This window comes from Penicillium digitatum, chromosome 2 (assembly GCF_016767815.1).
Source record: "Penicillium digitatum chromosome 2, complete sequence".
Lineage (NCBI taxonomy): Eukaryota > Fungi > Ascomycota > Eurotiomycetes > Eurotiales > Aspergillaceae > Penicillium > Penicillium digitatum.
In genome coordinates this window covers 1580447-1602073 of record NC_089385.1, presented here as the reverse complement: position 1 = coordinate 1602073, position 21627 = coordinate 1580447, and the positions used below count along the sequence as shown (strand labels likewise).

Below are 21627 nucleotides of genomic sequence, written 5' to 3'. Positions count from 1 at the left end.
CATTCCGCATACTTCGAAGAACACATTGGTCGAAAGTGGAGGGACATTTGTAGGTGGAGTCGGTGCCGAGCCACCTGAATCTTATCAGCAGGTGATAAGCTCACGTGTGTCCATGTGGCCTCGACGCGGCGTCGTCGCGTTTTAAATCGCCTTGCCTGACAGAACATCTACAACAAGTTTTATTCCCCCTCCTTCTTTCTCATAATCTGTGCCATCTCCCTTGATGGTACAATAGAAACACCACAATGGAAGTTGTCCAGGAGCTCCACGCTGCTGTGGCAAATGCCTGTGAGGCCTCCTTCGACAATGCCTATAAACACATGAAATACTATATTGATGCACGTGCCAAAGAGGCAGAAATTAAAGAATCCATGGCCAGCCAAACCCAGCGACGATTAGAGACCAGAATCCGAGAGCTTGAGCATGATATCACGGTACTCCGGAGTGAGCTGCAACACTATGAAGTTGATACACGGGATCTTGAACTTCCCGGGGAATATGCCAATCTAGAGATCGAATTTGACCCGAAGAACCTGTGGGATGATGACCTGGATGATGATGATTATCATCATCATCAAACCATTTGGAAGTCTCGGAAAAAAGTTGAGGCCAAATACACCGCGCTTTATACAAATTTACAGACATTCATCCAAACTTGGAGTGGTCTCAAATCCCGAGTTTTGCAGCATAAAAAGAAGCTACAGCGATGGGACCAGCAACTAAAGCGTGGAGAATTCTCGCTTGCTCTCAATGGTCAACCCGTCACATTTCGCAGGGTGGAAAGTCCCAACCTTGAGAATGTCGACGAAGAACACCCGGAGGCCCGAGGCTTGTCGAAGAAACGCTCAAGAGAGGATTGTACAGACCTTCCTGCCAAGGCCGTCAGGTTGTCACAACAAAAGTCCCATGCAGATGATTTCCAAAAAGTAATTCACGGCTCAACATCAGGGTCGGCCTCCACCCAGTCTAGCCCTCCTAGATCCAATCTGGAACTCTCCGGATCTTCTGGTGCAATTTGTCTACTATCCAGTGTCCGCTGGCAGCAGACTCGGCAGAGGCTTTCCCCAAAACTTCCTGACAGGCATCTTGTGCATACCCAGTCGGAGGTCATGAGCTCAGGGCGCCCTGCAGTTGTCAAAAATGAGATGTTGTCCTCGAGTCCAACCTGGATCGGTTTATTGCACAACAGTGAACAGCAAATTGTAAGCACACAAGATCTTGATGAGATAGGAGACACGATACGCACACCAATCAAACGGAAAGCCTACCAGGATGTCAATATTGCAGACACTTGGAATTCCGAGAAAAGTACAAATAACGCAAATCACTCAATGCGAATTCCGCTAGGCCAGCAAGTATTTCAGCAGTCATCTATGCTCCAACCAGCTAACGGCAACATACGCAGGGCCACATTCTCTGCACAGGAGTTTTCCACGAAACGCCTTCAAGATCTGGAGCGACGCGCAATACCTGCTCTGGCAGAAGACGGTGATGATGCGATATCTATATGGACATCTTCTAAGATTGGTCCCGGTGTCAATCGCGGACCTTCAGAAGTAAAGACAAATGGTGGCTCTGCACAAAGACGTCTTAAAAATCTTCTAGAAAGATCGGCACCACCACAATCACCACTTCATTTGTCGAGCGAAGCCTCCGACCCAGACTCAACAAGAGCGACCTTTACACCGCAAAGTGATCAAACAATACCCAAGGCGTCAAGTCAAATGGCCCCAGATGTAGACCCCGATGATGAACCATTCAGGGCAAGACCTCTTCGTCGTCTTGGGTTGGGGCATTTTAAAATCAATCCGGCTAGAAATCAAGGGCTTGATTACGCATATGATACAGTTGTCCGGAAAAAGAATGACCGCAAATGCATATCAGGTTGTACTCGCCCAGGATGTTGTGGGGATCGGTTCCGGGCCATGGCACGCCTTGGGGGTCTCCCCGGTAAATCTGGAGCAGAGCAGGAGGAAGAAGACCAGGCAATTCTACAAGAGTTTATGGGAGAAGATACACAATTGCTTCGAACCATGAGTGGTAGAGAGCGTGAAAATCTCCTGGTGGAAGCGAGAGCCAGGGCCCTGGCCAACCAATATGGACGACATCGGCATACTCATCAGCGGGCTCAATCCCCCCCTGGCTTCTGGCGGACTGATATGCCAGACACACAAGAGGAGGAGGAAGACCTTGAAGCTGCCAAGAGATTGGAGCGTGAGAAAGTGGAAGAGCGATATCGAGAGGCTATGCGCCCTGGGGGGTTATGGACATGGGCGGATGAATAAGACAAACATGTTTCTACCTAGGTATGACTTTGACTTGAAAAAATCAAGATGTCTCAACCCAATAGTTCAATTGCAATGCATAGTTAGATCTAAGTGTATAGGTATGCAAATATGAAAAGACCAAAAGCATCAACCTCGGCCCAAGGCATCTTGGCACGACGCGGGACCACGTGCTGCCCCCCTGCAACCTCCCGAGAGTCACCCTCTCCGAACCTCATCTCCCCCGTCACGGCCGTCTCGACATGCTTGAAGCTTAAAGATGGAATCCGTTCGCAATATTCGGAATCCAATACCCCCGGTGCTTTTGCAACCATACAAATGGCTTTCTATCTATGAAGACTTCGTGACCAAGAATGCAAACTCCGTTGGTCAAGTCGAGTCAGCGCTGAGATCTTTGACTTATATTATCCCGGGTGAGTTCTCATGCGGTTTTACCATGCAGCTGTTGAAGAAACTAACAAGCTTCTTCTACCAGGACGATACCGAGAATCAGAGATACCTTCAGAATGTGGTTAGTGTAACATTGTACTTGCCTTGGAGCGCGCCTGTTGATACCCCAGCAGTACACTCCGGTGTCCAGTTATTATCGTTATACCATGACTCTCTTGTTTCGAGAGTTATTGATCGGCTCCCATCGACTGTCCCCCGGCCGCCGCCCACTCCCCACTCTCGATATACTAAATACTGGACCTCTAGCTCCTCGCTGTATCGCAAGGTGGCGCTTGCGCTACAAATGCTCCAGTATACTGAGCTTCTCTGGGAGATGGTGGCGCGGCGACGCGGCCAGAAAACCCGTTGGCGCGTGGTCATATTCATTGAATTCGCAAAGGCAGTTTGCCGCTTGCTTCTTCTGCGATTGACCAACTCCAGACCACTCGTCAGTCCTCCACTTCCAGAACGGGAGGTAGATCCAAGGACGACAGAAGAAGAGACACCACAGATTGACTGGAATGGAATGGACACTCCGGTGAGCGAGCGGTCTTCAGACTTGAGTTGGAAGATGCCTCGCACGGGACTTTCCCTTCCATCTCTCCCCGACGTAAATGATGTGTCGAACTATCTCATCTCCAAAGTTCTTACGGCAGATGACATAAAACCCCCGAAGGCACTCCTCCACCGGGCGATGGGACAAGGACAACTGGCTGAAGTGCTGTACATTCTTCGGCCTGTTATCTACGCAATGGCAATGCAAAAGTGGAGTGGTGATAGACGAAGCTGGCGGCCATGGCTCATTGGATTTGGAATGGAGTTTGGCTGCCGTCAGCTCGCAAAGCAGGACTTCCGTGAACGGGTCGCTGGCGGTCTTCGGGGACTTACAGGGCTTGAGCGAGAGGAATTGAAGAAGCGTGGATGGTCAATGGGCTGGTGGATGATGAGAGGCGCATTCTATGAGAACATCACAAAGTACGAAACCGACTCTGTTCTCTCTCTGGATTCCCATTTGAATACTGACATTGTGAAACAGGTCGGGGCTACACAGTTTGACTGGAAAGATGAAAGGCAAGCCATTGTTGGATTTGGTGGGCAGTGTTGTGGAGGACTATGAATACCTTTGGAACAACTTCTATTTCTCGACCGCCACACTGTGACTTTTCCACCGATGAGCCCATCTCTTTTTTACTCATGATACCCATTATTCAACTGTACGAGTCTTTTCATGCTCTTCCATCTTTCTTTTGTTCTCACTCTTGCTGTGCTTCTTCAAGCAGGCGCAAGGGGTATCATTAATATTTTGTTAAGTATCATGTCTAATCACATTACACAGAGCGTTCGCATTCAGAGAACTCCAGTGTGTCTGTAGCCATACCAATCCCGTAATCCAACCTTGCCTGTGCTTTTCCCGGGAGCTGATGATAGTAAGAACTCATCCAGCCGAGGTGCCCCTTCCTCCTCGTCGGGCCAGTCGACTCGCGCTCCTCCTTTCATTTCAAGCATCTCCTTCGCAGTACCCCAGCTGAATCGACATTCACTGCCCCATCCAAACACAGTGTCCATATTGCGTCGAAGCCAGCCGACGCACTTGGAGTCCGAGGGATAGCCACTTCCCCAAGTTTGGGGGGTTGGGCTAAGTGATTGCTCAGCTCGAAGCACGGCCTCATACATCACTTCCAGTGCAACATCTCGTGTCACCTTGGCTACCACACTGGCGGCGCTGACACAGGGATACAAGGAATCGGCTTTCTTTGCCACCGTAATTTTGAGAGATGGGAATATTCGCTCCAATTTTTGCTGGTACGTAGCGGGGTTCCCAATCGTGTCAATGTATACCTCTCGCACATCCACCCCACGGTCTTCAACGACTCCTCGAATTATCTCCACCGTGGCATCCATAGCTTGGGCGTTCAGATTGTATACTGCAGTGGGTGATCTCATCATGCCAGAAGAGATGTCGCGCGCCGAAAGCACCTTGACCGCATATCCGCAGGACTCGAACAACGGATATCCTGGTGTATTCAATAGATGCATCAAGTTTTCTCGCACGGCGGGTGTAAGCACTTTGCTGTCATCAAAGCTGTGTTTCTCGGTCAAAAGCGAGTGATGAAGATCAAGAGGGAGATAGAAGGCACCGTAGACCATTGGCCCTAGGACTGGACCACGGCCGGCTTCATCGACACCCAAAACACATGGTGTACTCTCATTCGTATCATGGATCGTGGGTGAGGTCTGTTGGGGCGTGATTGCATTTGGGCATGGGGTGTAGTACGCGTAGGACTCGCCGGAGAGGAGGGGTTCTGAAATCACACTAGGAGGATTGACGTGGGGAGGATCGTTTGCCATAATAGTTATAGGGAAGAATGAGAAAGGGATAAAAGAAGTTCTTTGAAGGTTCAAAGTACAAAGCAAATGCAAAAGGTCTCCCGAGTGCACAACGCGTCGACCGTTCAGGATTAGCGGGGGGCGCGTGTTGCTCTTCCCGCCTAAATTCCGCATTCCTCACCTCCACCTTATCTCTCTGTGCCTCCTTTGACTGCTTTTCTTGAATCTCTTCTTATCATTTGATTACTATTATATCCTGGTGCTCAATTCTCAATATGGCACGAGGGCCCGGAAAGGCCCGCAACTTCGACTACTCCAATGTGGGAACCAAGGGAAGGTGAGTCGACATGTCATGTTACTTGTACTAGGACCTAGATACTGAATACGTCTAGACGCACTGGTATCTCTCTAAAGGAAGGTCGACGCGACGAACATGGAATGGAAGAAGTAGACGGTCTCTTCTCATCTCCTGAAAAGTCGCCTGTGGAGTTGAATGGTTTTGAAGATGTGGAAAATGACTCTTCGGTTGGATCCGAGGGTATGTCAATGGACGAAGGTGGGCCAATTCAGTGTCGCCTTATATCGCCAACTCATTGCATGCTGATGCAGTTTTAATAGGCAATGCGCCAGATCCCATGGACTTCCTCAAGGGCACAAATGGCTCACGCACCTCTTTTCTCCCCCCGCCTGCCGCGCGGTCGCCGATGAAGACTGGCCTCACTGGGTCTCCACGGAGGACATCAGCGTTTCAATCCACCCCGGACCCGCAGGACATTGAGTCGTCTAGTCCGTCCGACGGCAAAAGCTTTGCGGGCGCACAGGGGGAATCGCGTCAAGACCCATCTCCTCTTTCCACTCGCTCGGTGAATGTTGGACGCTCGAACCATAGGAATGGCACGCGGCAAACCCCTTCGACAAAGGCACAGCTAGCAGCAGAATTTGAGCCCGCAATCATACATGACTTTTCCGACTTTTCCGATGGGGACGAGAATGCGAATGCATTCGCCGCAGTACCACAAGAAGATTTCGGCGACAGTCTGGATGTTGATTCTGATTCGGTTGCTGCAGATGAGCTACCCGACTCTCCCGGGCAAGACCAACGCGATCATGACGATAATTCATCTACGGCTAACACGACTCCACCTCGGGAAGAGCCTGCCGTGGCCTCCAAGTCGACAAAAAGAGCCGCGCCAAAGACTGCCAAGGCAGACAAGAGTCAGGCGAAACCCCCTGCGCCGCACGGACGTCCAAAGTCTCAGCGCCGTGACGTCGAAAACGATGCCGACCCTAGACCAACCAAAAAGCGGAACGCTCCCAAAGCATCTCCACCGGTGCGTGAACCTTTGGAATCAGAATTAAGTCGAGTAGTTGAGAATTACGCCAACCGCACAGGTCCTTTGAAAGGCCGAAGTTTGTATATCCTCAAACGTGAAAATCCCACCGATAACAGTGCGACTCACACTCGCTCTGGGCGTGTTTCGGTCCGGCCGCTAGCATACTGGCGCAATGAACGGTGCATCTTTGGTGATGGGGAGGCAGCCGAGGGACATCGATTTCCTCTTTCAACCATCAAAGAGGTCATTCGCACCGAGGAGCAAGAACCTGAAAAGAGGAAGAAGAAGGGGAAACGCTCAACGTCCCACAAGTCCAAGCCTAAGACACAAAAGGATGACTCTTCAGACGAGGATGAAGATGTTGATCTCTGGGAAAAGGAAGGCGGTGTTCTTCATGGCTACACCCTCAAATGGGATGGAAAAACACAGACCAGTTCGAAGGAGGAGGAAGTTCTAGGTTTGAACCCCAACCCCTTGATAGTTGGTTCCGTCACTAAGTTTATCTTGATACAGACATTGCATATGCTCCCTCTGGAATCGAAACCAGAGAAGTCAAAGACTCAACATTCCGATTTGCGAAGCTGCTTAGCTCGTCGTTCATCGGGTCTGGGGTTGTGGAGCTCCCGCCTGATGGAGTCAAGAAACCTAAGAACTCGAAGAAAATGCACATGGTCTTTTATGTCTGCCACGGGCGTGTTCAAGTGGATATCTCAGGTGTCCAGTTTAGTGCTGGAAAAGGTTGTGTTTTCCAAGTTCCTCGTGGTGAGTCTCATTTTCTCTGGCTTTTGATTTGTATCACTGAATTGACCGTGTGGTCCCTTTCTAGGTAACTATTATAGCTTTGCAAACACCCATCAAAAAGAGGCTCGACTTTTCTTCACGCAAGGTTGTGTCCCCGATGAGAACGAGAACGAAGACGACACACCGCAGATGTCTCAAGATGCCGGCCCTGAGAGCGAATTTGAAGCCGACACTCCCACCGCCCCTGTGCCTGTCCCTGCTAAGAAATCCAAAGGCCGCCCCAAGGGCAAGCAGAAGAAGACAGGAAAATGATCACTTCCATTAGCTGTCCTCCATACCTGTTCTCATGTTTGTAGACATTGACAACGCGCCATGATACCTCCTTTCTACGTGGATACCCTGACATTTTATTCCGTGGGCGTCTAGTTGCCTTTTTATTGTTATTCGTTCTTCAGCGATTTGTTTTCATATGATTACCAGGGAATTTGGCGTTTTTTCTCGCCTATTGCTCTAGTTAATTATGCAGTATCTATTGGTGATAATTGGTTATGGAAGAGCAACTGAGAGAAGCTGGGAATCAGAACTTCGTTTATTCAAAAATCTCAACATGCATACGTTCAAAGTATAAATTACCCAGAGTCTCAAATCTCTTCCATTATGTCATCTAGGTCGTCGTCTAGACTCAACGGGGGGAACTCTCCGACCTCGACCTTCTCGGGCTTCACAAAGACGCCCCTATTGTCTAAGCACTCGAAGTAGCGCTGTCCGCCCACACTACCGTCATTCTTCCCCATCGGCTCGTCAAGCTCAATCCCGACCCAGATTGGCTGGAGATCTGCCGGAAGTTCTGCATCCTGTTGCAGCTCTCGACCCGGGCCAATAATAGGAATAGTTGAAACAGGTCCAACGAAGCGGATCGTGCCGCGTCGAATGTGCGGCGGAGATGAAGGTAGAACGATAGCTCGTTTAGCAATAGTGATTCCTGTTAAAATGGCATTAGACCAATGAAGAAAAGAAATCGCAATGACAGTTCAGATGTTTGTTTCAACGAACCTCTTGTTTGAACCTCTTTCTGGTCTTTCTCAACTTGATGGCGCAGAGCATCTTCCGGGGATAGAGCGTTGGGATCAAATCGGCCAAGCTTCTGGTTCTTCTTCCAAGCCAATACGGAGTCCGAACGGGCCTCATATGTCTCAGTCGGTAGAACATATTTCTCAACCGATGAAAGGTCGGTGAAGTTAGCCCGCATGGTTTGTGGGCGGCTGTCATTGACCTGTTGAGGATACAGATCAGTATGTATTTGGATTTGGAATCCATCACATTATCTTGCTCTGACAACTTCAATCAAATACATGGCATTTTGTGTCCGGTAAAGCAGCCAGAGCAGAGTCCTCCCCCCCCCCCCTCCCTCCTTCAAAAGAAAAAGAATTTCGCAGAACACAGAAAGTAAAGAGGACTAACCTCAATTTCCGAACCCTTTACCAACCCCCAGTCCCCAATCAGGCGGTCGTCTCCATCGGCCCATTGATCAGGTCGACCAGGGACTTTCACCCGCAGGCGCTGGCATCCTGGTGGAATTCCCGTCATAGTCTCCAGCTTTGCCTTCACCTGCATCACCGTCCAGGTTGGAGTGATGCGGCGTTCAGTCAGGAACCGAGGCTCCGAGTTCCCGGGCTTGGCTAAAGCGGCATTTGTGATGATGACGGAGATATCCATCGGTGTAGGCTGGAATGCCATCTTGTCTCTGTGTCCCTTGACTTAATTTTTTTCGTTCTTCTAGAAACAAATGTTAGAGTGGGCTGTGAATCGATGCAAGTTCCTCATGGTAGGAAGAGATTCAAAGGAAACGAAATTGAAATCAGACAGTCAGATTCAAGAATCCGTAGTCCATATGAGCCCCCCTCGAAAAAAACAAGAATAGACGATGCAGTCGGCATGCATACTGGATTGTTAATATCAAGTTCCCCTGAGGGGCTCACAGGAAGCTGGCACTTGCCAGAGAAAATTTGTAGCAATTGATAGTATGAACACAAATCATTCTAGTCAAAAAGGACAGTCCTAGAGCGGGGTAGATAGTACTTACAATTGATTCTTATGCTCTGTGGTTGACAGGAAAAGGAACGTCGCCCAATCTTGACGAAGCAATTATTAGTAAGCGGTCTCCCACCGGGAACAGGTACCGCTTGATGCTGCACGCAGGTGAGATTGAAATTGGCAAATGAGATATGAGCTTGGCGGAGGACAAGGTGCAACCGATGGACACCCTTCTTTGGTGTAATATGGATCAACAATTGCCTGAAGTGGATATCAATGTAAGTCAACATTCAACGTTCTACATCACAGCGTATGATGGTTGATGGAAGGTGGCTAGTCTACAAAACAAAATGTACAGTAAAACAAGTTAATCTTTACAAAAACGTATATAATTCGAGTTGCCCTTGGAAGATTGGGAAAATTACAGTTTCTTTGCGGGGGGGGGGGGGGGGGGGTTATTGCATGTTTTATACGTTGTTATAGTTATTGTCATCGAGCAATTCCAATCTAGCTCCCTTACTAAAACCAATCCCATCAGTCTTTATAGGCTCTATACTCCAGTACGCTATGCGACATAGACTATGTACTATATCATAGTAGCTTGCATTGTCATTGGAACAGCATTTAGAACTTCAAGACTCATGACCCTTTTTTTAAACATGACTTTCACGCACTTGATGATTTTCCCAATTTTGGAGGGAAAAAAAAGACGGGTCACACAGTCAAATTCAACGTCATTCAAGCATTATACTCTATGCTTTCTGTAGATCTACATAAAGTCACACCACGAATATCCATGGATGATGTAGATATTATGGCCCGTTACAAATCGCAAGCCACGTGATATTCACTCTCGCCTCGACTTTTCACTTCAACAAATCTCATCTTTTTCGCGACGAGAGCATCATGGCGTCCCAACCGACAGGCGAAGCGTATGAACAGCAAAACGTCCATGAGGTGTACCAAGAGATTGCTCAACATTTCTCTGCCACCCGTTACAAGGTGTGTTACTAGCGACCACCACCTTAAAGTCCCTTCCAACTAACCACTTTTCCAGCCTTGGCCTATAGTCGAGCGATTCCTCAAAAACCTAGTACCAGGCGCAGTGGGTCTAGATGTAGGGTGTGGTAACGGCAAAAACTTGATGGTCAATCGAGACGTTTTTATCATTGCTTCAGATAGGTATGTTTTTGAAATGAATTGTTGGATTATTGGATTTTTGGATTTTCTATAGACTGCTTTACTTGGGATACCATTCCGGCCGTCCAATGTATACCCTTTTGACTTGGTCTGGGCTAACCTGAATGGCAGATCTGAAAATCTGGCTCGGATTGCTCTGCAGCACCAGCCACATTCGACTGTGGTGGCTGATATCCTTGACCTCCCACACCGGGATGCAACTTTTGACTTTGCGATCTCAATCGCGGTGGTGCATCATCTTTCTACTCCGGCTCGGCGAGTTCAAGCAGTTGTCGAAATCTTGCGAACTGTAAAGCATGGTTCAGAGACGCAGGAGGGCGGGAAGATTCTGATCTACGCCTGGGCCCTCGAGCAAAAGAATAGCCGCCGAGGTTGGGACAAGGGTGATGAGCAAGATCGAATGGTTCCTTGGGTTCGTAAGGGTGATAAACCCCAGACTTTCCATCGCTACTACCACCTGTACGCGGAAGGCGAGCTTGAGCGTGATATCGGCAATGCTGGCGGTCGTGTGCTGGAATCCGGGTACGAGAAAGATAACTGGTGGGCCATTGCAACCCCCAAAACGGCTCATGACGTTTGAAAATGCGATATGCGCCCCGAGAGCCAGCCTCGGAGTCATAAGAAAAACACCTCAATTCGCACTTGCTGGTCCCGCCAAAATTTCCGCAAACAAAGGAAAAGAACGCAACAAACACCGCGGGGTAGAAATCATCTATACGATTCACTATCCCCACAAATCACGATATACCTCCAACCGGCGCTATGCAATTCGTAGCAGAAAACCACAAATGAAAAAACAGGAGGAAAAAAAAATTGAAAAACAAAAACAGAAACAGAAACAAAGAGGGGGAAAACTCAATGAAAGACGTGTAAGCGTCATCTTCGTCATCTCATCCTAGGGCATTGTCCGAGGGGGCATGCCAGGGTGAGAGCCCATGAGACCTGGTGGGAGAATCCCCATATCTGGTGGTCGTCCGATTCCATAAAACTCTCTCGGGGGAGGTGGGGCAGGTGCGTATGCAGGAACGCCTGCGGTGAGCTCCTCAAGGGAGGGAAGTTGAGGTGGAAGGCCTGGCAGATGGCCTGGGATTGCGCGTGAGGATGATCCCTTTCTCGGCCGGGATAGAGAGGTGCTGGCGCGGCGTGTTCTGGTGGTTGGGGGATCGATGGCGGTACTGGAGAGAGAGAATGGCACTACGCCTGCGCGTCGAGCCATCTCCTGCTCTCCCAGCTGCCAGTGCATGGCCTCTGCTGCACGCCATGGAATAGCCATTTCCTCCGCTACCTTGGACCACATTTCGGCTTTGAATCTATCAGATGAGTGTGAGATTAGTGGACATGTTTCCTTTCCGAGATTCCATCTCTTTCTTCCCTCCCCCACAAAACCTACCTTTCATATAAACGGGCTAGCTTGTTCTTCTTATCTTCATCCCATTCACTTCGGCGTTCCAGGTAGTTCTGATAATGAAGACGGCAACTGATGGCACTGCGGCCGGGCAGTCGTTTGCTGATATCCTCCCACTTCATACCACTGCCGCGCAGTTCAATGATCAAGGCGTCCTCATCCGGTGACCACTTGGACTGCTTCTTCGCTGGAGATTCGGAGGTGTGCGAGGGTTGTAGGCGTTTGGCAGCACCCGACGGGCCGGTCTTGGTCAAGGGTGGCATGGCCATGGCAGCCGGGCCCGGCATCGTCATCATGGGCCCTAGGCCCAGTGGTGGCCCTATCGTTCTGGGCGGGTACCCGGGGTTCAGGCCTGGGGTGGTTTCTTCCTCATCTTGGGGCTTGAGTAGCAGTGAGATATCCACTTTGACAGGAGGCAATATAGGCCGATTTTGTAACGCAATCATATGCGCGGATGAGCACCGGTGAATAGATTAGAAAACAAAGCAGCAGGGAGATCCCCGACTGGCAGGGGGAAGGGGCAAAAAAAAAAAAGGGAACAGACGGAAGGTTCTCGTGATCCCAAGTCTTGTCCCAAATATGACGACAGAACGATCAAACGTCCCAAGTCAACAGAGAATCACTAAACTCTTTTTGAAATGAATTGAACGGAAATCTCCAGGATATCAGAGAACAAGAAATGAGGGGGAAAGAAATATGGAAAGTAGGGTTGGAATTGTGCTAATGAAAAAGTTAGGGACTGTAGAATTCATAAAAAGGGAGAAGAAAAAGGACCATATGAAGCATCCTAGCAGGTGAAACGAATCCAGAAGTGACAGCTGATCTAAACCTATCTTGAAAAGAAGAGAGGAGGGAAAAAAACGAGTCCTAGACCGTTGGGGGGTGGACTATAAAGGGTAACGGGTGTTACAGAGTAAAAAACACTTCAATATCCACTGGTTTTAATTAAAGATGCGGTCAGTTCCCCTGTCTACATTGGTGATCTTCGGGTCTATGTTTTTTTTTTTTTGAAAGGCCAGGTTAAGTTTTTTTAGATCTTTGGGACTTCAAATGCATGCTTTGTAATTATAGAATGATATAAAAGTATAGTATAAGAGTAATAGGATGCCCTTTAGACTATCGACTTTTGACTCCAAAGTATATGATGTTTGATATGACCTGCAGAGTTTCATACTAACCTAGAAAAGGAAGAGGGGCAACCTTCCATGGGATTCAAACGGTACCATAGTAGCATACCATAGATTATAACTAGACTAATTCTCCTCCGTACTAATTCTGCTAATTAATCCTATTTACTTTTCAATTTTTTTCAATTTTTCATTTTTTGGGGAGAAAATATCCCCCCCCCCCCCCCCCCCAAAATTCTAAATTAAAAATAAATAACAACCTAAACAACGTAAATAATAAACCCCAAAAAAAAAAAAAAATACTTTACTGAAAAATTAATAATGAATAAAAATTAAACCCCCGGGGACCCGCATCACCCTTTGGTTAAATGAGAACGGTCTTCTCCGGTCCAGAGCCTAGCCCGCAACTAAAAAAGTTCCAGATCGTTTAACGGCTTTTTTGAAAAATGTTAATTTTTTTTTGATATCCGTTTAAAGGTGCTGATATGTCAAGATTGGAACCAGTCGGGGATTTTTCTCTCATTCACTTCCAAGGTTTCTTTCTACTCTGTGGGGCTCTTCCGGGTTCCCGACTCTCGGGTGTCCATGTGTTCATTCTCTATAACAAAACTTATATAAGGGTATTCTTCGACTTTGAACAGAGTTGTAACACATTTTCTTTTTCTTTTATTTTTTGTTACAAAAAACTAAACTGAATCGGTCCCCCATCCTATTCTACCCTCTATAGATTTCAGATTGGTAATCCGTAGTCATTTGCTAGATCTTCAAGACCTAGAAGGTCTCAGAACTGGTTCTTGAACGACGGGGCACGCGTTCACGCATTTCCAAGATTTAAGGGACTGGTGGGTCATTTTCAACATTTCCAAGGTTCCCAATTAGTAACCCTGTCAGTTTCCTTCAATTTCCACCATTTCCACCAGTTCCCCCCTCCACCGTGACAGCCAATTTCCCCTACAATGCAATTCTATGTTGTGTAGCGCATCCCCGACCCAGAAATCGGGCATGCGCCTACAAGTGCCTGACCCCTCCAAGGTTGGATTCTTAGATATATTTCTCTATTCTTCGATTTTCTTCGATTTTCTCATAATTCTTTGTTTGCAGTATCCCTCGGTAGATCATATTAAACGAGTTTCCCTTCGAGTTTCCTTTACCCGATCAGCTTTCCTGAAACTTTTCAATCAACCCACCAAGGATCAGCAAGCTATTTCTCTTGTTCCTACCGGGTCTCGAATCTCGTTTTATCAACTTTCCCGTCAGGCTCCCCCCCAAAAATGGTAAACCCAGGAAAAAAAGAGAGTCGAACGTGTAAGTGGATCATGTACAACGTTCGCAAGGCGATCATTGCCTCCCTTGGCTTCGTTCGGAGCCAGCACAGACATGGCCCGTTCGGCAGCTACGGCTCTCGACCTTATGATCTGCTTGGAGCAACCGGGAGGGGGGGGGGGGTAATCCGTATACCAATGCTCGGGTTGTGTCCGAGAGGGTGATAGGTAAGAATGGAGAGATACAAGACAGGAGATCGAAAGTATCGAAAGTTGGTTGACACGGGAAGAAGCCACACGTGTGATGATACACGCAGGATATCCTCTACCCAGTGCAGGGAAGACCAGGTCAGCCAACCATGAAGAAACAACGGTGTGGAGTGCCAAGGAGAAACGTTGGATCATAATTATGACCTAAGTGGTAGCGAAGAGCTGGTGGCGCACGGAGTGTTTCTCTTTTCTATTTATTCTCGCGATCGCCCTAAATATCCGACACGCACCCGTTGGACCCAGTTTTTTGGTGGAGTTTGATTCGAAGCTCATTATTTTGCTGTCATTTCGGTCATTTCAGGTCTTGATTTTGGGGGGTTTCTTTAGAAGCTTATAGGGTTTTATGTAGCCATATCCGCACTTTGAAGAATTTGGGTTCCACTTGGATCATTGAGATCATCTTCAGCTGAAGTTACATCCGTTTGGATGGGGGCAGTGCGCTCAATGGTGGATCTTCGGTAGATGCGAGGAACCCTGCTGTCAAGACCTATACTATATGGATCATCGGGGTAGGTCATATTTGTTCCGGGAGTGGATGTATCCCAAATATATCCCATGTCAAAGTACAGAGACAAATCCCGATATAGAAGGAAGTACGGGATAGCTTTCGGCCGGATCTCTGGATATGTCCAATCATTAGCCTTGAGATTTCTATTTCATTTGGCTCCACATCTGAAACAGCCTTGTGTGGGGGGATCCCTTCCAGACACCCTTTACTCCGTTAGGAGACACTTTAGGTGGAACTGGTTCATTTGTGCTCCGTATTTCTCCTTCACTCCCGTACAATGTTCAAATTGTATTTTATCATCTTTGTAGACTAGTCTCGAAAATGTAAAAAACCGGGGGGGAGGAGGTGATCAAAAGGAAATTGCCTGATGCCAACCCATTTAGGGTCCCACTGGGCCCTGGAAGTTGATCTCAGGGATGCCCGAGTCGCACTTTTTTGGTTAAAGAAATTTTCACCTTAGTTTTTTTTTTTTTTTTTTTTTTTCCTCCTAGAATATCTGGACGGATTCGATTTAATGACATATCTCTAGAAAAGGGGAGATGCCTTCAAAGTAGATTCTTTTGTTAAAATGCAAATCGACCTCGAATCAGATGTAAAATCGTGGAACGACTGGATATCGGCGAAAGAACACGATAATCAAATCCAAAGTCGGATGAAATTGGAATAAGTGCCTCGGGAATTGACTCGATAGATGGACGTTCTTTGATCAGAGTCTTGACATCGTTGGTTCATTGGTTCTATCCCAGATTCTTTGAATTCAAGGCGCCTTTTCGGTGGAGATGAAAACAATGAAAATCGGTAGTAATGTAAGATAAATTAAACTGCGAACCCCTCAAGTGAACAATGGCTTCATGTCACAGCTGTTCACTGTGAATTCGATCATGCCCAGCCCTAATCCTACAGAGAAAGTTGAAGAAGTCGAAGAGGATGTGTTGGAAGTGGTAGACGAAACAATGCCAAGAACAAAGTCAGCAAACGAGAAAAGGACATTAAGAGTCAGTGCTTAGTCTCTTCAATATCAGTACTCTAACAAGAGAGATAGACCGTCATCCCTAAATATTGGCATCCAGACTTGCCCAACAAAACCACCGTGGGCTTTCCAAATGGCGGAGTTGACTGTTATCGAAATGTCGTCTTCCAAATGATTCTACACATGCCGATTTTCTACAATTGGCTCCTCTGGTACAAGGAGCACCATGCCCCTAAGGGTCAAAATTGTAATCTAGGCTCATCGGAAGAAGGTCCCAGCGAATGCCAAGTTTGCCAACTTGCTGAGATCTCACAGGCTTACTGGGAAGGTGAAACTGAAAGTTGGATACCTACATTTGAATCCCTAGCACACTCGCTTTTGCAAGATTGGAAACCGGGGGGAGTAGACTCGGAACAAGACCCGGCAGAGTACTTTGAGGAACTTTTCAAAGCGATCAGGCATAGCACCAAGCCTATGATGCATGTTATTCTCTCCCTATCCCCCACAGAAGACTGACTTTAGACTCCAGGCAAGGAGACTTGGAAGATGTCTTCCAAGTCGAAATCATCCAGGTAGTAAGATGCGCTGGGAAAAACCCCTGTGACCCAAAATACACCCCAACTCCGTGGCAGTTCATGAGGATCAGCTTATCCGGGGAGGAAGGGGATATACTTCCCGAGAAGCCTACTTTGAGCGATGTAATTGCACAGCACTTTGATCATGAGGACCATTTCGGTGTGTGTCTGCAGTGTGGAGGCAAGAAGACAGCCAAAGACCAAATTGGAAGTTTCCCTGAGCTTCTCTTGGTCCAGCTCAACCGCACCAGTCAGCTAGGAAAGAAGATCAACACCCACGTTTATTTGAGCGAACGGTTAAGTATCGAGACACGGTTCATGGATGAACGCTGGGGCAATGAACGAAAAGTTGTCCAGTACAAATTGACCTCGGTGGTCTTGCATCACGGCCAGGATGTGACACGAGGTCATTACAGTATCGGCGTTAAGGGTAAAGGAGATGAATGGACCAACGCGAATGACACTGAAATCTCGGACTGGGATCCTGAAGGGCCCGGAGGCAACCCGAATCATCTCGCCACCGGTTATCTTTTTACATACCGCCGGCTACCCACGGATGACCCAGTACAGACACTCCCCGAGGCACCGACAGCCGAGGGAGATAGAGGGACCCCTAGCCCCTATGCTATGGAAATCGACCCGAATACACCGTCGGACGACGGGGGTAGGTTCGTGGATTTTGATTCTGGGCCAGTGTTACCCGCGGTGCCTGAGGACTCTGTCCCCAAATCAGGCTCTAACGCCTGGGGAAACGATCCCAAGGCATTGGGGAATTTACTGGACGTGATGGTTCCCAAGATTGTCGATAGCTATATAGCTCGCTCCGCGGATGCGAGGCGCAAGGAGTGGGAGAAATGGGCGAACGAATGGGAGAAGAAGAGGGAAACAGTCAAAGCAGAGACTTTGACTTCTGCCATAGGTTCTCCCATTGGTTCTGATGTGGGTACCGGTTCCAGTGAGGATATAGTCGACTGGACTAAGCAACGAGGACGACTCGAGATAACTTTGACTGGAGATGCGGGGAAAGGGGCAAAGGTGTTGGATCTTGAAGTTCAAGGTATGCACTACAATCGACTCAAGAGGAAGAAAGGAAGAAGGATAGAAGAAGAAGCCTCGGAAAAAGATTCGACCTTTAGCAAATTTAAGAGAAAGGTGCAAGGCAAAGCGAAGGAATTTGAGAATGGAAAGGGGAAGAGGAAGGGGAAGAAGTAGAAGTTGAGTAGTTGGAGATATCTCGGTTCCTTTTGGTTCTTTCAGTTTCAATCTCCCATTTTCTTTCTTTCGCCTCTTCTTGTCCTATACACATCACACTAAAATGGATTCCAATTCTCCTCACATCTTCATTGATCGTTTGATCACAGAATTGGCAGAACAGCCAGCTGGTGGACTTTCAAAGACCCAAAAACCGCTGATGTTGACATTGCACTGTCTATTCCCAAATGACTTCCTCCCTGCCCTCGATATCCTCGACCGCAAACTAGTACGTCAACTTGTACGATCAGATCAATATGCCACTTCCCTAGAGACAGTTCAAGAGGATATTTTTCTTGTGATATCTGCCTCGATACCGCCTTCATGTTCGGGTTCATCAGTCCCTTTCCAAGAAAAGGGCTACGAGGTTCGGCTGCGTGCCTGGAATTGCAGCTGTCCTACATTTACCCTGTCTGCATACCGAGACTCTCAACTCCCGGCGAAGCGTCCGACAAACGAACAGAACCAGTTGGCTTACTCATTTGGCGGAACGTTAGCTCGTGGTACGGCTCGGGTGTCGCCTCCTACCTGCAAACATATCCTAGCCTGTATTCTACATGCACGGTGCCCTGAGCTGTTCGGAGCGGATGGGGATGGTAGATTTGCCGTTTCCAAGGAGGAATTGGCAGGCTGGTGTGCTGGTTGGGGTGGTTGATTTGCTTGGCTCTTGACACGTCAACGCAAATTGATGTGCTATGAATACCAAGCACTTGGGCCAAGAGTCGTTGGCTCAGTAGCAGCCGCAAGCAAACCATATGACATCCATCCCAGGTATCCGCAGATGGCAACGTGTCTTACTACGGACCCTTGTCCATTCCACCTGAACCATCTGCCCGTGTCCGGGCAATAAATCGCTGAACAACGCATGAGAAGTCGGCTGACAATGAATGGGCACTTATCCCATAGCCCTTACGAGATTGCATGATAGACACGCCAGTGGCAATGTTCAAGTTTCATCACTCAACCTGTACTTAAAATACACACCTTTGTAAAGTAACAAAGGTTTTGTTTTTCGCTGTGCGAAACGGACGAACTCGGACTACTGCCAATAGTGCTGACATTGACTATCCATTATCCATGGCGAGACACAAGCAAACCCAGTTGAAAGATCTTATACTTCACTCATTGGATTGACAATTCTTTCTGAAAAACAATTAAGTTAAGAAAATCCACTAGTTCTTCTTGTTCTTGTCAGAGCTACCCTGCTCCTCCTTCTGCTCGCCATTTGGCGAACCCGCTTTCTTGGCATCCTTGTCTCCCTTGGTTCCATTGACCTCCTGATCCCGCTTGGTGTCACTCTCCTCTTGCTGTTGTCGGTTCTGGATCTTGTTATCGATTAAGTCGTGGAAAGCTGTAATAGCACGGATCAAGCTGCTGATGTAGATAGCCATCAATTGATCATTAGTCTTGACACTCATAGCCCGTGCCAACTCGCTGTTCTCAATCTGCGGCTCCTGACCGCTGGTCCGCTGCGTCGCCGGTGGGGTGGACAGATTAGGAAGGAGATTGAAAACATCTTGGAGGTTGCCCAGAATGGCGTGGTTGACGGGAAGTTCCTTGTCGAGAACTTTCTGGAGGTATTGGCCGATATCGCGTAGCCGCAGATGCAATCCTTGCAGTGACTGCAGCTGTGACGTGATACGGGTGGAAAGTGTGCCGACTGCGACGTCCCTGATGTCTCGGAGGAGATGCTCCACGCCAATCTCCTCGGCTTCTTCTGCCTCGATTATCGACGGGGTGTGCACAAACGTCCGAGAGGTTGTTGTTCCATCCTGCAAGTGAAGAAAGATAACTCTAGTTAGACCTGGTGGCCCGATGAGTGCTTCCTCGGATTCAAATGTAAACTCACATCCTTGATTTCATCCACAGCGAAGTAAGCATCTGTAGGCACACCGACTTCCTTCGGTTGTACATCAACAATAACCAGCAACGGATTGGGCGTGTATTTCTTGAAAAGCTCATTGATCTCCAAATCCGAAGCGCGCAGCTTAGGACCCGAGTGGTACCAGCCGACTAGCTTCTCGCGAGCATTGATTTTCTTGAACATATCCCTCATCGACTCGACGAAGTTGTGATCCAAGAACCACACCGATGGGTCTTTTTCATCCTCCTCGAACGGAACTAGAGAAATAGAAACACACATGTCAGCTCATCTTTTGTTTAGGTTTGATTCACGGAAGCTTGCACTCACCAGCAAAACTGTTTGATACCCGGACGTTGTCTCCCGAGTTCTCGCCTAGCAGCACACCTACCACACGTTTCCTGGTACCCTTTGCCGTTCTCCCATAGTGATCTGCGACAGAGAGGAGGACTAATGGGGCGACCGTCACGGAGCGGTTGACGAGGGATAGCGTGTCCGCCGTGGTGGCAGGCATCGTGAAAGGGAGAAAAGGTGAAAAGAGATCGAGAGCTATACGGACTGATTAAAGCTCTTAGATTAAATAAAATCTAACGGAATGGCAAATCAACGCGAGACAGGAGAATGCGGTGGATGGTGAGCGATGATGCACAGGTGCTCTTGAGAGCTCTCCGCCACAGAGCTGCGCCATTTGAGGCTGGAGAACTTAGTAAGCGGTCACCTTGCATTTTGCCCGGTGAGAAGAGGAAGCCTGAGGAAGCTTGAAAACAATAAATGTACTTGGACAAGTGATTTGCTTGGAATGTAGATAATGTAGGACAAAAAACACGTTGTATTAATACTAATTTGCAACAATATCAAGACGTAACTCGTATACGTCGCCTCCTACAAAATTCTACCATGTATTCAATCCATCCCATCGTGAAGCCCGTGCTTTCCGAACCCCGGGCGCTAAGTTCCTTGCGAATCTTCCCTTTCCCCATTTCTCCGTTTCCCCGTCTACAGTCTTTTGCTTCAAACCTCTTCCCTCCTACAATTCACAATGGCTCCCATCACTGAAGAGGCTGTCTCCGGTCTGAAGAACGCCATCCACCAGCTGGAGGCAAAGGTGTCCGAGCTTGAGAGCCGTCTTGCCAATGGCGGCAAGCCCAAGTCCGCTGCCGAGCAGATGCGCATCATCCTGATGGGCCCTCCTGGTGCAGGTATGCAATTGACCTGTAATCTAAAAAGGGCACTAGATATTAACAGGTTCAATTAGGCAAGGGTACTCAAGCCCCGAACCTTAAGGAAAAGTACTGCGCATGCCACCTGGTGAGTAGAAAGTTTGCCCGAGCACAACATAAGTTCTTCCCACTAATAAATCTCCTGAATAGGCCACCGGTGACATGCTGCGGTCTCAGGTCGCGAAGAAGACCGATCTTGGAAAGGAAGCCAAGAAGATCATGGACCAGGGTGGTCTCGTTAGCGATGAGATCATGGTCAACATGATCAAGAGCGAGCTCGACAACAACTCAGAGTGCAAGAACGGGTGCGTACATCTACCTTTCCTTCCCCAGCTTGATTTTTTCCGAGGCCCGGTCAAAATTAACACGAGAGGTGGTCAGTTTCATTCTGGATGGTTTCCCCCGGACGGTTGCGCAGGCCGAGCGTCTCGATGACATGCTCGTCGCTCGTAATCAGAAGCTCCAGCACGCCGTTGAGCTGCAGATTGACGACTCTCTGCTGGTGGCTCGTATCACCGGCCGCCTGGTCCACCCTGCCTCTGGCCGCTCGTACCACAAGATCTTCAACCCGCCCAAGGTTGACATGAAGGACGACATCTCCGGAGAGCCGCTGATCCAGCGTTCCGATGACAATGCCGAAACCCTCACCAAGCGTCTGGCTACTTACCACGCCCAGACCACCCCTGTCGTCGACTACTACAAGAAGACCGGTATCTGGCGCGGCATTGATGCCAGTCAAGAGCCTGGTCAGGTCTGGAAGAGCATTCTTGGAGTCTTCCGCCAGTAGGCGATTCTCTTGGATTGATTGCATTTAAAGGGGGGGATTT

General features: G+C 48.3%; 11 protein-coding genes across 11 annotated transcripts; 7 read left to right on the top strand and 4 right to left on the bottom strand.

Annotated features, from left to right (window-relative positions):
• Nucleotides 1-245: 245 nt before the first annotated feature.
• Nucleotides 246-2285, top strand: Pdw03_6640 (DNA repair protein Sae2/CtIP; the record flags this gene model as incomplete). Its single annotated transcript, XM_066101409.1, has 2 exons — nucleotides 246-1351; nucleotides 1406-2285. 2 exons carry the CDS (start codon nucleotides 246-248, stop codon nucleotides 2283-2285), a joined length of 1986 nt encoding a protein of 661 aa, XP_065956492.1.
• A 259-nt stretch (nucleotides 2286-2544) lies between these two features.
• Pdw03_6639 (Peroxisome membrane protein, Pex16) lies at nucleotides 2545-3874 on the top strand (the record flags this gene model as incomplete). The annotated part of the gene is made up of 4 exons (XM_066101408.1): nucleotides 2545-2698; nucleotides 2761-2796; nucleotides 2849-3689; nucleotides 3751-3874. The coding sequence occupies 4 exons, from the start codon at nucleotides 2545-2547 to the stop codon at nucleotides 3872-3874; spliced, it is 1155 nt and encodes a 384-aa protein (XP_065956491.1).
• A 187-nt stretch (nucleotides 3875-4061) lies between these two features.
• On the bottom strand, nucleotides 4062-5063 carry Pdw03_6638 (Ribonuclease; the record flags this gene model as incomplete). Its single annotated transcript, XM_014679801.1, has 1 exon — nucleotides 4062-5063. The coding sequence occupies one exon, from the start codon at nucleotides 5061-5063 to the stop codon at nucleotides 4062-4064; it is 1002 nt and encodes a 333-aa protein (XP_014535287.1).
• Nucleotides 5064-5317: 254 nt separating this feature from the next.
• Nucleotides 5318-7429, top strand: Pdw03_6637 (Cupin, RmlC-type; the record flags this gene model as incomplete). The annotated part of the gene is made up of 5 exons (XM_066101407.1): nucleotides 5318-5379; nucleotides 5435-5598; nucleotides 5661-6833; nucleotides 6890-7138; nucleotides 7203-7429. 5 exons carry the CDS (start codon nucleotides 5318-5320, stop codon nucleotides 7427-7429), a joined length of 1875 nt encoding a protein of 624 aa, XP_065956490.1.
• Nucleotides 7430-7758: 329 nt separating this feature from the next.
• Pdw03_6636 (Cell polarity protein (Alp11), putative) lies at nucleotides 7759-8854 on the bottom strand (the record flags this gene model as incomplete). The annotated part of the gene is made up of 3 exons (XM_014679803.1): nucleotides 7759-8099; nucleotides 8171-8390; nucleotides 8579-8854. The coding sequence occupies 3 exons, from the start codon at nucleotides 8852-8854 to the stop codon at nucleotides 7759-7761; spliced, it is 837 nt and encodes a 278-aa protein (XP_014535289.1).
• A 1203-nt stretch (nucleotides 8855-10057) lies between these two features.
• Nucleotides 10058-10931, top strand: Pdw03_6635 (Methyltransferase type 11; the record flags this gene model as incomplete). Its single annotated transcript, XM_014679804.1, has 3 exons — nucleotides 10058-10153; nucleotides 10209-10333; nucleotides 10463-10931. The coding sequence occupies 3 exons, from the start codon at nucleotides 10058-10060 to the stop codon at nucleotides 10929-10931; spliced, it is 690 nt and encodes a 229-aa protein (XP_014535290.1).
• Nucleotides 10932-11246: 315 nt separating this feature from the next.
• Nucleotides 11247-12202, bottom strand: Pdw03_6634 (Homeodomain-like; the record flags this gene model as incomplete). The annotated part of the gene is made up of 2 exons (XM_014679805.1): nucleotides 11247-11661; nucleotides 11742-12202. The coding sequence occupies 2 exons, from the start codon at nucleotides 12200-12202 to the stop codon at nucleotides 11247-11249; spliced, it is 876 nt and encodes a 291-aa protein (XP_014535291.1).
• Nucleotides 12203-13885: 1683 nt separating this feature from the next.
• Pdw03_6633 (uncharacterized protein) lies at nucleotides 13886-14161 on the top strand (the record flags this gene model as incomplete). The annotated part of the gene is made up of 2 exons (XM_066101406.1): nucleotides 13886-13915; nucleotides 13985-14161. 2 exons carry the CDS (start codon nucleotides 13886-13888, stop codon nucleotides 14159-14161), a joined length of 207 nt encoding a protein of 68 aa, XP_065956489.1.
• A 1643-nt stretch (nucleotides 14162-15804) lies between these two features.
• On the top strand, nucleotides 15805-18374 carry Pdw03_6632 (Peptidase C19, ubiquitin carboxyl-terminal hydrolase 2; the record flags this gene model as incomplete). The annotated part of the gene is made up of 4 exons (XM_014679806.2): nucleotides 15805-15918; nucleotides 15966-16372; nucleotides 16423-17525; nucleotides 17830-18374. The coding sequence occupies 4 exons, from the start codon at nucleotides 15805-15807 to the stop codon at nucleotides 18372-18374; spliced, it is 2169 nt and encodes a 722-aa protein (XP_014535292.2).
• A 517-nt stretch (nucleotides 18375-18891) lies between these two features.
• Pdw03_6631 (26S proteasome regulatory particle subunit Rpn8, putative) lies at nucleotides 18892-20094 on the bottom strand (the record flags this gene model as incomplete). The annotated part of the gene is made up of 3 exons (XM_014679809.1): nucleotides 18892-19491; nucleotides 19569-19840; nucleotides 19911-20094. The coding sequence occupies 3 exons, from the start codon at nucleotides 20092-20094 to the stop codon at nucleotides 18892-18894; spliced, it is 1056 nt and encodes a 351-aa protein (XP_014535295.1).
• A 525-nt stretch (nucleotides 20095-20619) lies between these two features.
• Nucleotides 20620-21587, top strand: Pdw03_6630 (Adenylate kinase, putative; the record flags this gene model as incomplete). The annotated part of the gene is made up of 4 exons (XM_014679810.1): nucleotides 20620-20779; nucleotides 20836-20888; nucleotides 20951-21105; nucleotides 21182-21587. The coding sequence occupies 4 exons, from the start codon at nucleotides 20620-20622 to the stop codon at nucleotides 21585-21587; spliced, it is 774 nt and encodes a 257-aa protein (XP_014535296.1).
• Between the last annotated feature and the right edge of the window lie 40 nt (nucleotides 21588-21627).